A 15,578-nucleotide genomic window follows, 5' to 3' on the forward strand; every position below is an offset into this window, starting at 1 on the left:
CCGCCTCGGTGCCAGCGCCCATCCTCCCAGGAAGGGGTTAACCGCCAGCCCCAGCCGTGAGGGAGGGGACTGGGCTGGACCATTTTCCTCGCGGCTGCCTCCACCTCGGTTTTCCTGAATGGTTCTGGCGTCCAGGGGTGGGGAGGGAAGGGAAGGAAGAAGGGCGGGAGGAGGGGGAGGAGGGGAGGGAGGAGTGTGGGAAGAGGAAGGAAAAAAGAGCGAGACAGCCAGGGAAGAGAAAGATGTCACTGTCTCATCTCCCTGTCATTTTCATTTCCAGCAGGCGCCGGGCGAAGGAGCTGCTAGAACAATGCTGAGGCGGGCGAGGTGAGCAGCGGCCGGCTCTGCCTCTGCGCGGAAGCCCCGCAGGAGGATCTCGAACAGGTGATCTGAGGAGCCCGAAACTGAGGCCACCTGGGCGTCCCCCGCCTCGCCTCGGCCAGGCCCTGAGCCCAAGAAAAGGTGGGGAAACCATGGCGACCAATTTCAGCGACATCGTCAAGCAAGGCTACGTGAGGATGAAGAGCAGGAAGCTTGGGGTGAGCCACCCTCCCGGGGCACTGCCGGGGGCCGGGCGCCGGGGACTTGGTCTGGAACCCGGCAGGTCGGGGTGCGCGCTCAGCGCCACCGTGCATTTGTGGTCGCCAGGCCCCTGGCCGGCGGGCTGCCTGGCGTGTGCCTGGGCCCGGCCCTGTCTGCTGCAGCCCCCGCCCCAGCAGGACTGGCGGGCATTCCGGCGGCTGGGCCGGCGGTGGCAGCCCAGGCTCCTTGGCTATTGTTGAAGTTGTCACCAGGGCAGCGGCAGGGGCCAGGAGCGGGGAGCGGAGACCCCCTTCTCGCTTCCCCTCTGCTCCTCCTTGTGCTCCTCTCCACGTCTCTCCCCTCCACTCCCCCCTCCCCCGGCCTCTTCTCTTTGAAGTGCCTTATCGACCCCCGCTTCCCATTGCGTTCTGCGTACAGGTATTTATTTCTCTTCGGGTGTCGCTTTTCCCGTGAAGGAAGTGTTTGAAAAGGAGAGTGGCTGGTTGTGGGGGCGCGTGCTGGCGGGAGGGGTGCAGCGGCCGACGTGTCTGTGGTTTATGAATGAGAACTTGGGGCCCTGGCTCCGAGGTGCTCCCCACTGCGCTGGGTGCTGGGCCTGGAGCTGGGGCTTGGAGATGAAGCCTCAGGCACACCTGGGTGGGCACCCTCTCCCACCCCCTGCTGGTGAAGACCCCTCACGAGGCATAAGCAGGGACCCCGGGGACCGGCTTAAAGATCTTGGTAGAATTGTCCAGGAGCTGGCTGCCCCTGTCCCTCTGCCGACCCTCCCCACCTCCGCTGAGGGACCTGGTGGCTGTCCCCTCCCAGCAGGAAGGAAAGAAACCCTGGTGACTGAGGTGGCCCAAGTCTAGTGTTTTACCCCGGTCCCTGGTCCCTCCCCTCGTCCCTCCCCCATGGCCTTGATGGGGTCTGGGTGGGATCAGACTGCTCAAGGCTTGCTGGCTGTGCCTGAGGGGGGTGGGGGAGGAGCAGGGCTCCATACCAGCTCCCTGGCCTGGGTGCCGCCTGCATGCAGGACAGACGGAGCAGCGCTGGCCTTGGAGAGGGGTGCCCCTCCTGCCTGAGGGCCCCGTGGGGGTGGGCATGTTTGCAGCCTCATCTGAGTGTGGATCTGTGTCCTGACCTGGGCCCCAGCCCAGGAGACTGGGCTCTGGTGGCCATTAGCCACTCTGCTTTTACCCTGAGGGAGCAGAGAGAGGCTGAGCCGCGGTGGGGGCCAAGTGGGGGGCCCAGCTCCTCATGTGGCTCCTCATCCCCCTGGGCTCCGGCCTGGCAGGTCCCCAGGGGCCAGCTGGGCTGAGGCCCTGCCCAGGACGAAGCTTACCTGGAAGGCAAGCCACCTGGGGCAGCCACTGGGCCCAGTCTGAGGCCTGTCCTGGCAGACGGGGAACCTCCAAGGTGGACACGGCCAAGGGAAGGGGCGTGGGGAGCCGGGCACATGGCCAGGCCCAGTCTGAGGTTCCCCCTACCCCACAACTCAGGGAAGTCAGCTTCCCCAGTCAGACCTGATTCCAGGGACTGTGGTCGCCGCCAGGACAGCCATTACGTCTCACCCACAGGGCAGAGAGGGAGGGGCCGGAGGGATCAGGAGCCCACCCCCAACCTGCCAGGGCCTTCCTCCCAGGCAGAGCCTGGCAGGTCTCTGAAGGAGCAATCAAAGCCAGACCTGTGAGAAGGGGGTAAGGAGAGCCCTCCACGCAGGGGCTCCCTGGGGCTCTGTGAGTGTGTGTATCCCTGTAACCAGGCAACCCCGGTGCTTGGGCCCCAGGCCTCTTGCCCCTGACGCAGCAGCAGCAGCGTGGAGCCCTACCTGGCAGGGCATATCTGGGGCACTCATCCATCCATCCATTCATTCACGGTCTGTCATCTGGTCATTCAGAGCTCTGTTAACGAGGCTCCCAGGATGTGAGTGGGGATTCTGAGAATAAAACACCGTGTTTGCCCTTAAAGGAGCTCCTGGCTGAGAGCTGAGGCCTGCTGCCGTTTAGGTCGATAGGCCGGGGCTGAGCCAGGCCCTCCAGGCCCCCTGCACCCTGGGACTCTGCCTGCCCAGGACCTGAGCCTACAGAGCAGACCAGGGTTGGGAGGGGGTGGGGCTATGGCCCAGAAGCCCCCTTGCCACCTCTGCTCTGGGCCACCCCTTGGTGTCCCCAGTGTTTGCCAGTGTGAGGAATATCAGAGATTTCTGCAGGTTGGGGGTCTGCAGGCCCTGGAGTGCCCACTGAGAGGGGCGGTGCGTGCCAGCCAGGCTCAGGGCTGGGTGAGAGCCTGAGACGGGGGTGGGGGGGCATGGAAGGAAGAGTCTGTAGCCTGGCCAGGGAGCCAGGGCCCCCCCTCAAGTTGTCTGACCCACCAGTTTGCCCCTGGAGCCCTAGGGAATGATCTGCTCCCTCCCTGGCACTTTGACCCTTGGGAGGAGTCCCAGGAGCGGTAGCGGGTTTGGGTGGTGTTGGGCACAGGGTCACTGGCAGTGGCTGGACAAGGAGGGAACCTGGCCAGGGAAGGCACTGTGCTCTGGTGTGACCCCAGGTTCTTGGTGCCAGTTTCCCAAATGGAACAGGCAACTCACCCCGGCCTCCTGCACCCCAGGGTGGTGGGAGAATGACAGGAGGGTGAGGGAAGTGCTGGAGTCAGGAGCCCAGCCCGGCTCCAGGGCCCAGGCTGTGGTGCTGTGTGGGAGGGGGGAGTGGAGAAGGGTCTGACCCCTGTCCCCAGGACGCTCTCTCTGTGCGGCTGGTGCTGCTGGAGCCCTGGGCGGGACTCGGTGAGCAGGGGGCTCCGAGGTGTGGCTCTGGGTCCAGACAGCCTGTTTGGGAGACTAACTCAACCGTTTACTAGCTGTTACGTCACCGCTCGGTGCCTCAGCTTCCTTGTCTATAAAGTGGACAGAACAGAACCGACCTCGAGTGACCCCAGGTCACCCATGTGGAGCCCTGATACCAAAAAGGACACATACGGGGCCCCTGGTCAGTGCTGGCTGCTTACATCACAGTGGAGCGACGTGGGGGTTAGGGGTGCTGAGCCCCCTTTCCCTCGAAGTAGAAAGCCTTGACTCCTCGGTTGTCCCTCGGTACCCGCAGGAGGTTGGTTCTAGGGCCCCGCAGATACTCAAGTGCGCCGGTGCTCAAGTCCCTTCCATAAAATGGCATAAGAACAATGCAGGCAGCAGGCCCTCCACATCCACAGATGCCCACCCACAGACAAAAACCCCCGCGGAGCCCTGGCCGGTGGGGCTCAGTTGGTTGGAGCATCGTCCTCATCAACCAAGAGGTCGCCGGTTCGATACCCTGGCAGGGCACATGCCTGGTTGTGGGTTTGGTTCTGATCCATGTTTCTCTTTCACATTGATGTTTCTCTTCCTCCCCCTCCCTCCCTTCCTCTCTAAATTCAATAAGCATGTCCTTGGGTGAGGATGGGGGAAAAAATTCTGTGAAACCCAGGATACAGAAGGTGGGCTGTATATTTATTGGAAAAAAACCCCCAAACCCCTGTATAAGTGGACCCCATGGTTCAAACCTGTGTAGTTCAAGGGTCAACTGTACACTCAGAGCTGAGCTCGCTGTAACTGGAGCTCACCCTCTGTGGAACAGCAGCCTTCCAGAGCCAGCCAAGAAGTGAGTTTGGGGAGGAGAACTCCCCCAGGGTTTGCCAGGTTTTCCCCTGGGCTGGGGCCTCCTGGCGAGGCTGTGTGGTGCTGCCCCCTGCGGTAAGCAGGGGTAACTGCAGGGCCCTGTTGGGTGGCTGGCAGGCCAGGGAAGCCTGATCCCCTTGCCCTCTTGCCCCACAGATCTACCGCCGGTGCTGGCTGGTGTTCCGGAAATCCTCCAGCAAGGGGCCCCAGCGGCTGGAGAAGTACCCGGATGAGAAGTCAGTGTGCCTCCGAGGCTGCCCCAAGGTTAGGGGGCCTGGGCCCTAGCTCCCCTGACCTGTGAGCAGAGCGGAGTCCTGGGGTCCAAGAGCGCCCTCTGGGGGTGGTGAGCTGTGCAGAGGGAGGTGCTGTAACCCGGCTGAGTCCCGTGTGGATGCTGTCCCAGGTGACTGAGATCAGCAACGTGAAGTGTGTCACGCGGCTCCCCAAGGAGACCAAGAGGCAGGCGGTGGCCATCATATTCACTGATGACTCAGCCCGTACCTTCACCTGCGACTCAGGTGAGCCCCAGGGGCTGCAGACTTCCACCCGGCACCCCTGGGCCAGTTGGGGTTTGGCGGGCCAGGGGGAAGGCAGAGCAGGGCAGTCCCGGCTGGGAGGATGGCTGGGGGTGCCTCTGGCCAGGCAGGCAGCAGGATGAGGCGGGGCCGACAGGCGGGATTCGCTGGCCCCGCCCTCCCCGCCTGGCTTGGTGGGGCAGCTCAGGCTGAGCAGATCGAGGCGGTGGGCTGCAGGGGCCCTGTGCTGGCACGGGACGAGGTGCTGTCCTCTCCAGAGCTGGAGGCGGAGGAGTGGTACAAGACCCTGTCTGTGGAGTGCCTGGGCTCCAGGCTCAACGACATCAGTCTGGGGGAGCCGGACCTCCTGGCCCCGGGGGTGCAGTGCGAGCAGACAGGTGAGGCCTGGCACTGGGAGAGGGTGGGGAGGGGGCCCGAGGCCTCTCCACAGGAAGCTCCAGGCCGGCTCCTCCGTCCCCACCCCCTGCAGATCGCTTCAACGTCTTCCTGTTGCCCTGCCCCAACCTGGACGTGTACGGCGAGTGCAAGCTGCAGATCACCCACGAGAACATCTACCTCTGGGACATACACAACCCCCGCGTGAAGCTCGTCTCGTGGCCCCTCTGCTCACTGCGCCGCTATGGCAGGGACGCCACACGCTTCACCTTTGAGGCGGGCCGGTAGGACCCTCCCCCCCCCTCCCACCCCAACACGGCCATGGTGGTGGCTGCCACTCACCTGCACCAGGCACTGTGCTGACGCTTAAGGCATCCATCAGCGTTGCAACCCGAAAGGGAACAGTGTTCCCACTTTACAGATGAGGAAATGGAGGCTGACGGCAGGCAGGGCGGGGAGGGGCTTACTGCGATCAGATGCTTGGCCTCGCATCGCATGCAGGCCCTGGCACGGACCGGCTCTGGGGCCGTGGGCCAGCCAGGGCCTGTTCTCATCTGTCACAGAGGGGATGAGAAAAACACCTAACCTCACGGGGTCGTGGGGAGGGGTAGGTACCTGCAGCATGAGCTCAGGAGCCAGCTGGCCTAGACTCGAGTTCTGGGTGATCCCCCTTGTAACCTTGGTGAGGTGACTTACACCTTCTGCATGCCTGTTTCCTCACTGTCACGTGGTCTGAGATACCCCCACTAATGAGGAAACTAACAGTGCAGGGACCGGAGAGGGTGGTGGAGAGAACTGAATGGTCCAATTCCTGTGGATCGCTCCCTGGCCCATGGAAAATGCTGCCAGTCCGCTCACACTGCGTGTGGTCAGACCCCAGGCAGCAGCCCTGCCGGCTTCCCAGAGGGCCCAGGGTACAGGACAGTCCCATCAGGTGCGTGCATGTGTGGGGTGGAGTGCCCACCACCTTGCTACTTGTGTCCCCAGGATGTGCGATGCTGGCGAAGGGCTCTACACCTTCCAGACGCAGGAGGGGGAGCAGATTTACCAGAGGGTCCACAGTGCCACCCTGGCCATCGCTGAGCAGCACAAGCGGGTGCTGCTGGAAATGGAGAAGAACGTGAGGGTGAGGCAGTGGGCGTCTCGGGCCCGGGGTCCAGGGGAGGCTGATGGGCAGGCAGAGTGCCTGCAGCGCGCCAGGTGCAGTGTGCACAGGTAGAGGCGGCAGGCAGGGTCTGGGGCTGGGCTGCCCTGGGTAAGCCACGCCCCCAGGGCTGATGGGAGGGACCCTCCTCTGGCCCACAGCTGCTGAACAAGGGCACGGAACACTACTCCTACCCCTGCACGCCCACTACCATGCTGCCCCGCAGCGCCTACTGGCACCACATCACCGGCTCCCAGAACATCGCCGAGGCCTCCAGCTACACCAGTGAGTCCGTCCCTGCAGTGCCCACAGCCACCTGCCGCGCTGCTGTGGGAGACGGGGCCTTCTGGGTGGGGGTCTTTCCCCCTGGACTGGAGTCCCGAGCCTGCCCGTGTGTCCACAGGTGAGGCGTGTGGGGCAGCCCAGGCCAGCTCAGAAACGGACCTCCTCAACAGATTCATCCTGCTAAAGCCAAAGCCCAGCCAGGGGGACGGCAGCGAGGCCAAGACGCCAGCCCAGTGACAGGAGGGCTGGTGTGCACGGACGATGACTGAGGCTGCCCAGCTGCAGGGCCGACCGCAGCGTGCTGAGGGCGGCCTCAGGGGCTGCTGGCCAAGAGCCTGGAGAAGGGGAGCCCGCTGTCCCTTCCTTGCCCCCGTGGGTGAGGCCGGACCAAGGCCAAGGGCTGGCCACACCACCTGAGCATGTGAGGGGCTGGAGCTACCATGGGACTATATACTGTTAATGATTTTAATATATATGGCTTATGACATATTCTATATTAATGAGATTCCCCCGTCCCTCCCTGCCACCCCAGTTTTTAATCCCATGACCAGGCCAGTCGAGGCTGGTTTTGGATGTCCTTGGTGGCACAGCCCTCCCGCTGCCAGGACTTGTGTGAACTGCCCGGGCCGGAGGGAGGCGGTCAGAACTCTGGGCCGGCTTTGCCCGGGCCGCCCAAGGGCTAAGGTGGCAGGCAGCTTCCTGGGTCCTCCGGGGCCAGAGTGGCCCGAGGAGGTGCCACTTGATGACATCTGGTTGACACCTCAGGTGGAAGTCTGGCTTGAAGATGTCTGCCCAGGCCCCTTCCTGTTTTGGAGGCCGAGAAGCTTGCCCTGTGGGGGTGAGTGCCGAGACCTCAGCCAGGGGAGGGGGCCGGCTCCCAGCTCTGCCCTGCCCCCGGGCCAGGCCAGGAGGGAAGGCCGCGGCAGGCCTGCTGTGGGGAGCTCCCCTGCTGCCCCCCCTCACTGACCCGGGGCGGGCAGTGCCCCGGCACAGGCGCCCCGCCCCGCATCTGGCCGCCCTCTGGCCAGAAAGCACTCAGAAACCAGCCCTTCCTCGCCCCCCCTCCCCACATGGTGCTGAGGCTCCCTGCTGAAATGCAATTAAAGCAATTGATTTTCTAGTGCTGGTATTTACTGACTACTGGGCAGAAGGGCTATCTTTCTATCCACATCGAACCTATGGTTGCGTGTATGGTTTGTTTTTTTTAAATAAATACTTTAGGGTTCTGATTTGTGGAAACAGACCTTGTTACCTTGATGTAAATAACCACTACCCGAGTTGTGGCAGGAGGACGACGAAGCACTGGCTCCCGCAGCAGAACCCTGGAGCCGGGAGGGGCCGCGGCCAGCCCCGCCCACCCTGAAGCTGCCCCGGGGGGAGGACCTCCGGGAGGAACACGCCAGCCCGAAGGGAGCCTGGGCCAAGGCCTCGGGGAGGCAGGCAGAGCTGGCTGGCTCAGCTAGTGGCACGATGACGCATGAAGGAGATTATGTTGTGCTCTTTATTGCCAAAAATAAAAACTCTACTGTTAATAAATATCACTTCCTTTCTGGACTGTATTGCCGTCATCTCCAGACCCCTCCCCGCAGACTGCCTAGTTGACTGCCTTGGTCTCCTCCCTACAGGACACAGACCCTCACACTCCCCCTCCCATCTACCCCAAACTAAACAGTCGGACCGCTGGCAGTGAAGTCCTAACTCAGGAGCAGAGAGTGAAACACAGGGTTTATTTGGGGGCGGGGTGGGGGGCAACCAGGGTCTAACACTGTTCTCAAGTTAGGACACTCGGGAACCTGAGTGACGTGTCAGCAGGAGGGCCCTGGGTTTGCAGGCAGCCTGAAGGAGCGTTCGCGCACTCACCCCTAACACCAGAAACCTAAGGTACGACTGTGAAAATGCCAACGTTTGGACAAAAACCAAACCTGAAATGACCAGAGGAGGAGGGTCCAGCTCAGTGGTTTTCAACAGGGAAGCAGTGCGACCCCTACAGGCCGGTTCGGCACCGGGGGAGAGGGTCTGGGCTCCGGGCAGAGGACAGGCAATCAGCAAGCAGGGAGGGCCAGGGATGCTGAGTGTCCGAGAAGAGACTGCCCTGCCCCGGATACCAGCGTCACCCCGGCGGTCTCTCTCTGACCAAGCGAGGCTGGGACGGGCCTGCCTTCCCCACCGTGACCTCTGGCGGGTACCGATGGCTGCCAAGGAACGTAAGTGACCGCTGCCCAGACCTGGAAGTGAGGCATCTATGGACAGACCTGCGACGCAGCCCAGATCCCTCCGTGCCGGAGCAGGCGAGTCGCAGCTAGTTTATGGTTAGGACGTCACTCTGGATCTCGTGGCTCAGCTGGGTCTGTAAGTCACTCAGCTTCTTCTTCAGTCCAGAGAGGGCGGAGAGCACGATGGTTTCAGGGCGCAGGGAGCCGCAGGACTCCACGTTGTAGTAAAACCTGAGGGGCGAGGGGCCGGTGAGAAGCCTCCCCAAGGGGCAGGCCGCCCCGCCCCGCCCTCCCTGTGGCGTCTGACTCCCTCCCACCTGACCTCCACCCACCCCGGGGTGACGTCCCTCCGACGCTACTGCCATCTCAAAACCAGCCCCCAGGTCACTCCAGTCAGTGAAACCCCCAAACACTTCTGTGCGGCTGTATCCCACACTGAGAAAGGGGAAAACACACAGGCAGGGTCGCAGGCGCGGCATCTCCATGGTCATCAGTAGAAGACGAGTCAGTGTCTGGCCCCAGGTCCACCCCTTCTTGGGAGGTTGAAACCCAGAATCCGGAGGGCTTGGATACCTGGAGGCCCCCCTTCCCCACGGTGACTGAAGTGGAATGTGCACACAGTGAGTTCGGTGGTCCTCAGCCCTGCTCAGCCCACGGGAGGGGGGCGCGGGGACAGTGTCTCCCCAACCCAGAGCCTGCACCCAAGCGGCACGCTCTCGCACACTCCCCCTTCCCGAGCCAGGCGGTCTCTTACCTCTCGGGCTTGCCGTTGGGGTCATAGGGCGCCTGTGACTCATCCTCATCCAGCTCTGAGTACTCGCTCTTTGGCCTGGGGTCAAGCACAGGGCAGCACAGGGTCACTACTGCTGTTTCCAGGGTCCCTGTGCCCACAGCGGGGATGCCCACCCACCTACCCAACCCACCCACCCCAGCTGCCTGCCTCCACCATACTCCAGCCGGGACCCACCATTCCTCTGGCTTGGGGTACACCGTGTGCCTCAGGGCATTGTCGGGGTCATATTCGAAAGCCACCCCTGCGGTCGGGTTCCACTTCGCGTGCTCCTTGCCAAAGCCCTTTTTGGCGTAGGCGCGCAGCCTCAGCTCCTGGCCCTTCCGCAGCTTGACGATGAGGATGTCTGCGGGGAGGGGTGGGAGTCGGTCACCGGCCAGGAGAGGCGCGGCACCCCCAGCTCTGACCCGAGAGCCACCGGAAGGCCCCAGACACCCGGGAAAGCGGACCGGAGGCCAGCGGAGGAGGGGACCGGGCGGCACGAGAGCCTGGTCAGGTCGCCGCCTCCCCGGTGGCCCACGAAGCGTTGGCTCGGGCAGACCCCACACACGCGCTGCAGCCCCTCACCGTCCTGCTCCATATAATCGTTGGGGTCGTTGTCTCGGTTCCGGGATGTCACCTGGAGGGGCCCAAACACAGACCTCCATTAGCTGTCCATCACCCAGGCACCACTTCTGGAAACGACTTTCCAGGACTTCCGGTCACAACCTGTCGAACTGGGGACAGGGTGCCGGGAACGAGGTGGCGGAAGTGCCTACTAGGACCCGGTCTGTGCCGGTGATTCTCCCACCCCCGCTTAGCGGCTCTGTGACCGCCTGCTCAGCCCAAACAGGACTCAGCCTCTCACAAGGGTCCCGGGGTGAGAGGGGGCACGGGGAACCAGTACGGCGTCCGCCCTGCCCTGCAGGGCGCAGAACCAGCACTGCCAGGCCCCAGAGGGCAGCCGGGGAGAGGCGGCGTCTTGTCAGAGTCCACCCCGTCCGGCCCACTTGCAGGCAGGGGAGCTGTCCGGAGACACTGACCGGGATGACCCGGGGGCTGTTGGAGATGAGGTCTCGAGACGTGACGTGACGAGTCTGGTCTTCGTTGCACCGCACGTCCAGAGTGAACTCCACCGAGCATTCGGGGCAGAACTCCTCGCACGTGCAGTCCTGCGGCCGGGAGACAAGCAGCAGCGAGTCTGTGGGGAGCCGGCGGACCCCGAGCTCCCGGTTCCTCCCGCTGCCTCTCGTGCGCAAGGGCCGGCCGGCCTCTGGGCTCTCCCTGTGGGGAGCTGTGTCGCCCTGGCAGCCTCCTCAGAGGCAGGCACTTCCCAGTCTAGGGACAACACAGGCGTGCCGACACCCACGCTTCCCTGCACACGCGTCTCAGCCTGGCCCTGGGAGTGCTCCTCCCCACAGCACCACCGTGATGCTCAGCTCGGCCTCCCGCAGGCTAAGTGGACGGGCTCGGGAAATGTAATCACCACTTAAGACAAAACAAAGGGAACTGTAGAAATAGTACTGTTCAAGTTCTAAGCTACTGACCTTCTCTTAAAAAAAAAAAAAATTCTAGGCCCTGGCTGGTGTGGCTCAGTGGATTGGGTGCAGGCCTGTGAACCAAAGGGTCGCTGGTTCGATTCCCAGTCAGGGCACATGTCTGGGTTGTGGGCTGGGTTCCCCAGTAGGGGGCATGTGAGAGGCAACCACACATTGATGTTTCTCTCCACCACCCCCTTCCCCTCTAAAAATAAACAAATAAACTTAAAAAAGTTTCTATTACGAAAAACTGCATAAATTCACAAAAACCAAAAAGTGTGAGAGACCATTCCTCAGCTTCAACAGTTGCCCCCAGTTTGCTGCTCTTAAAACACCCCAGTCCCCAGTAAGAAGCTACCACAATGTAGTCAAGCAAACTGCTCTCCCTTCACACCGGCGAGGGAAATGCACCTGGTGCGCCTGTGGGGTGAGCCACAAACCCAGCAGGGGCCAGCACCCCAGTCCCTCGGGCGCTGGTCCAGGGACAGGTCTCACCCCTGTCCTGTCCTCCCCGCCCCCAACCTTCCGGGGACTCCCTGCAGCGTCCCAGGCCCCCGCCACCAGGAAGAGACGCTCTGAAAAGCAGAGCCTGAACAGACCAGGCTCTGAGGACGGGCAGCCCCCGGCTGGCGTGAACAGGCACGTCATGGGCTGACCTGACTCCCCGATGCCCGTGAAACTGACCGCTCGGAGGCCCCTCAGAACTGAGGACAGTGCGGGCCCCAGGCCTGGATACTATCTCCATACTGTCTCCCTAAGGGCTGGAAGCAGGGGAGGAGAACACCCCTAAAAACTGAAGGCCCCGCCTCCCCCGCCCCACAGCCCACCCGGCGCCCAGCCTACCCGGGAATACTGCAGCTTGTCCACGATGTCATCGCTGGTGAGGGGGATTAATCCTGGAAGACAGAAAAGCACTCTGAAGAAGGCCCAGCGGCCAGGCCAACCTGGAAGTCCCCTTGGGAGTGAGGAGGGTTGCTCTCTGACCCTTTCGCCTTCCCAAACCCGGCACTCACCAAGCCTGTGAGCGATGAACTCGTCGTGAAGCACTGAGGAGTTGGCGTCGATCTGAACCCAGTCGATGGCTAAAAAGCGAAGGAAGCAGACACGCAGCTGAGCCACCGGGTTCTCCGGAAGACTGGGAGCAGTGGCTCTCCAGGGTCGGGAGCCACCCGAGGTTCCTGGCCCTCGGGGCCCGGCCAGGCGGCCTGCCTCTGACTCCCACAGCTCTAGGCTGGAGCCCAGGGACCCGAGTTTGAGCGAGAACTACACTCCCACCCCCAGGAGGGTTTCATGCTGGGGGTTCCCTGTACAGACGAAAACAGCGCCTTATTTAACTCTATCATCACTCAATCAACCAACGTTTATGGCACACCTTTAACGGGCAAGGCGTACTACGTATAAAATCCAATCCCTTCCAGCAGTGAGCTATTAGGAGGGGAAGAACCACACGCTCGCATACACCTGACTTAAACACATACTCACTCACTCACTCACTCACTCATTCGTTCACACCTTCATGTAAACAAACAGCATTGGAGCCCATCTGCCAAATGTGGGGTGTGGACGCTAGGAACAGCCCAGAGAAGGACCAGACAGAGCAAGGCCCCAGACTGCTTTGCTCCATGCCTCTTACTGCCTCCCCGACCCACATCAAATAAGGACCGAGAGCCAACCTTCTCTGTCTCTGCATCTCTCCGCCCCTGCCACCCGCCCTGGCATGCCCTTACGCCCCCTGACACAGGCTACAACCCTCTGAGCACCCATGACACGGGCACAGCTCCTCCCTACAAAATCTGCCCAGACTTCTCTTTAGACACTCGCCACACTGCGCCTTGTGTTACGTTTGTGTGTGTGTCTTGTCTCTCCCTCAAGCTCTGAAAGCTCCTGGGGCAGGGTCTTCAGGGGTTTTAACTTTCGCATCCCCAGCTGTGGCCTGGAGAGTAGCAGGCTCTCAATTATTTGCAGAACTGAATTTGTGGAAAAGGTAACATTTCGATTTGGAATGTTAGGGCTGCATGGTCAAGTGCAACTCCCTCACTGTACTCTTGAAGCAGAGGCCCAGAGGCACGGAGTGGTTAGGCCAAGGGAGGTCCAGCAGGCCAGGCTCTGAGCTGCAGTGACGCGGGGGACGAGGTGGCTAGACCACCGCGTCCTCCCGTGCACGGACCACTGGCCTGCTTAGTTCCCCTGGAGTTTGTGTGCCATGCAGCAGCTCTGACGTTTCTTTTTCCTGACCCAAACCCTCTAAGTGGACCCTCAGAAAACACCTGCAGAATGTTTGTAAATGTGCAAAATACCTGGCGTGGTACAGCCGGAACCAGAGCCAGCCAGAACCGCCCCCCCCCCAAGCAACAGCAGCACCGGGCTCTGCCTCTCCAGCACGGCTGGTCCAGGGCTACCTTGCACGAGCATTGCCTGTGGACGCACCTCTGCCCTGCAGCTCCGCTGTGGGCTCCAGGGGGTGAGAACCCTGTACTGCACAGCTCTGCATTCCCAGTGCCCAGCCACTGCCTGGCTCTGAAGATGCTCCGTAAGTGCACTTGAAGAAACACTCATAAAAAGACATCTGCAGGGCCTGAACACTCCCTAGACGCCAGGCACCTAAAGGTGATGACCTCCCTTAATCCTTCTTATCACCCTCGTGAATACTACCGGTGTCCCGACGTTCCCGAGGAAACTACAGCCCACAGTTCAAAAGCTTGCCCAAGTTTCACAGACACAAGAAGTAAAAGCAGGCCTGGAACCCAAGTTCGCAGACTCCCGCACCCACGCTCTTCACCAATGCAAACGTAAGAGCGGGCCTGAGTGGCCGGTGGGAGCCAGGGCGGTGGCCAGAAGCGGCCCTGGTGTCGTCTCTGCGCCCTCACCCCTCGCCCAAACCAAAGCCTGGAGGCAGAAGCGCCAGGTGAGTGTGGTCGGGGGGGGGGGCGGGGCGGGGGTGAGTCTAGGAAGGTACTGGTAGCTTGGCAACGAGAAGGCGGGGGTCGCTTACCTATTATGGGCACCTCAGCGATGAAGACTCTCCGAATAGAGTTGGCCACCCTGGGGGATGAAAACCGAACGGCGTGAGGGCCCCGCAGCCTCGACATGCCGGTCCCGAGCCTCCCGGTTCCCTGAGTGAAAGCCACGACACGGGGCCCAGCAGACACGACCCCATCCCCCCGCCCCGGCCCCCGGGGCTCGAGCCACCAGCCGCTTCCTTCAGTAGCCTTACGCTAGGTCCGTATTCTCGATGATGAATTTGACATTCTCGTCGGTAAGCTCCGTGATTCGGACGGTGGGCTGGTTGGCGTAGGGCATTGCGAACCGCCTCCCGGCCGGACTCCGGCGTCTGCCCCGCTGCGCACCGCGGCACCAGAAGTTACCGGAAGTCGGTCAGCTTGGTCCCCGCCGCCTCCTCGAAGGCGCGCCCCACAGCGCCACCTGCTGCTCGGAGGCCGGGACTGCTCCGGGTCCGCCGTTCCCACCCGCCGCCTGATTTAAAAGCACCCGATCCAAGCACTGGATGACGATTTTGAAAAATATGCACACACACTTGACTCAGCAATAGCATTCCCACGAATTCATACTGCAGAAATACTTAATTAAGTTGTGAGCGGATACATTTACAGGGAAGATCACTGCAACAGTTTGTAATATCAAAAAATAACCTAAAGTGCTCTGGCCAGGTAGCTCCGTTGGTTCCAGTGTCATCCAAATAACACGTCAAGGATGAGGGCACATGCAGGAAGGAACCAACGAATGCGTAAATAAGTGGATCAATGAATCGATGTTTCTCTCTCCCCTCCCTGTAAAAATCAGTAAGTAATAATTTAAAAAATAAAAATTGTCCATCGAGAGACCGGGGTGAAATATACCAACATAAGAAAACTATCATTTTTTTTAAAAAGAATGAAATTTGTACATTTATAGGAAAAGGAAAGTATACTGTGGCAAAGTATACTCGAACAGTAGGTATGTGCCCTTTCCCTCCCACCCTCGAGCCTGGGTCATGTATTTTCCAGCCTGCAGGAACTGCGCAGCTGCAGTGGGTGGGAGGGGGAGTGGCTCTTCAGCTCTGCACCCCCAGTGCCTGCCAGTGTGCGTCTCACTGGGTGAACGTGCAATAAATGAATGACCAGAGTCCCCTCAGCAGCGCGGAGAGGGTTCAATGGGCCTCAGAAAGGTGGGTGGCAGCTGCTCCCATGGAGAAAAGAGGCCCTACATTAGAACTCGGAGGGAAGGGGCTAGACTTCGTGGGCCAGAGAAGACTAATCAGAAGAGATGAAGAGTTTACTTTAGCAAGGAGTGACATCTGAGAGAGGGAGGAAGGCCATTGAGAGAGAATAGGATGCTGGGAAGGATACAGAAGAGAATGAAATTGGCAAGAGCTACAGCAGGGAAGCTGACAGGGTGCTGAGATGAAAGGAACTGGAAAGGTGCCGACAGGGACCAGTGGAAGGCCCTGCAGAAGAGACTGGAAATTCCTATTGGCTTGTGACTTCACCCAACAGTATGCAGTGGGCTTAGAGAGGAGCCAGCGAAGTGGCAGACAGGTGCTATGG

General features: G+C 61.2%; 2 protein-coding genes across 2 annotated transcripts; one reads left to right on the top strand and one right to left on the bottom strand.

Moving 5' to 3' along the window:
- Positions 1 to 200: 200 nt before the first annotated feature.
- DOK4 (docking protein 4) lies at positions 201 to 8,052 on the top strand. The gene is made up of 8 exons (XM_045818741.1): positions 201 to 539; positions 4,331 to 4,438; positions 4,578 to 4,692; positions 4,968 to 5,087; positions 5,180 to 5,369; positions 6,073 to 6,211; positions 6,391 to 6,514; positions 6,633 to 8,052. The coding sequence occupies exons 1-8, from the start codon at positions 474 to 476 to the stop codon at positions 6,749 to 6,751; spliced, it is 981 nt and encodes a 326-aa protein (XP_045674697.1). The 5' UTR covers positions 201 to 473; the 3' UTR covers positions 6,752 to 8,052.
- Positions 8,053 to 8,222: 170 nt separating this feature from the next.
- POLR2C (RNA polymerase II subunit C) lies at positions 8,223 to 14,394 on the bottom strand. Its single transcript, XM_045818742.1, has 9 exons — positions 14,249 to 14,394; positions 14,027 to 14,076; positions 12,048 to 12,116; positions 11,878 to 11,930; positions 10,540 to 10,668; positions 10,085 to 10,136; positions 9,695 to 9,863; positions 9,482 to 9,556; positions 8,223 to 8,958 (listed from the first exon to the last, which is right to left on the bottom strand). Exons 1-9 carry the CDS (start codon positions 14,332 to 14,334, stop codon positions 8,814 to 8,816), a joined length of 828 nt encoding a protein of 275 aa, XP_045674698.1. The 5' UTR covers positions 14,335 to 14,394; the 3' UTR covers positions 8,223 to 8,813.
- Between the last annotated feature and the right edge of the window lie 1,184 nt (positions 14,395 to 15,578).

The sequence above is a fragment of the Phyllostomus hastatus genome, unplaced genomic scaffold (assembly GCF_019186645.2).
Source record: "Phyllostomus hastatus isolate PE091 unplaced genomic scaffold, TTU_PhHast_1.1 phas_scaffold_345, whole genome shotgun sequence".
Classification (NCBI taxonomy): Eukaryota; Metazoa; Chordata; class Mammalia; order Chiroptera; family Phyllostomidae; genus Phyllostomus; species Phyllostomus hastatus.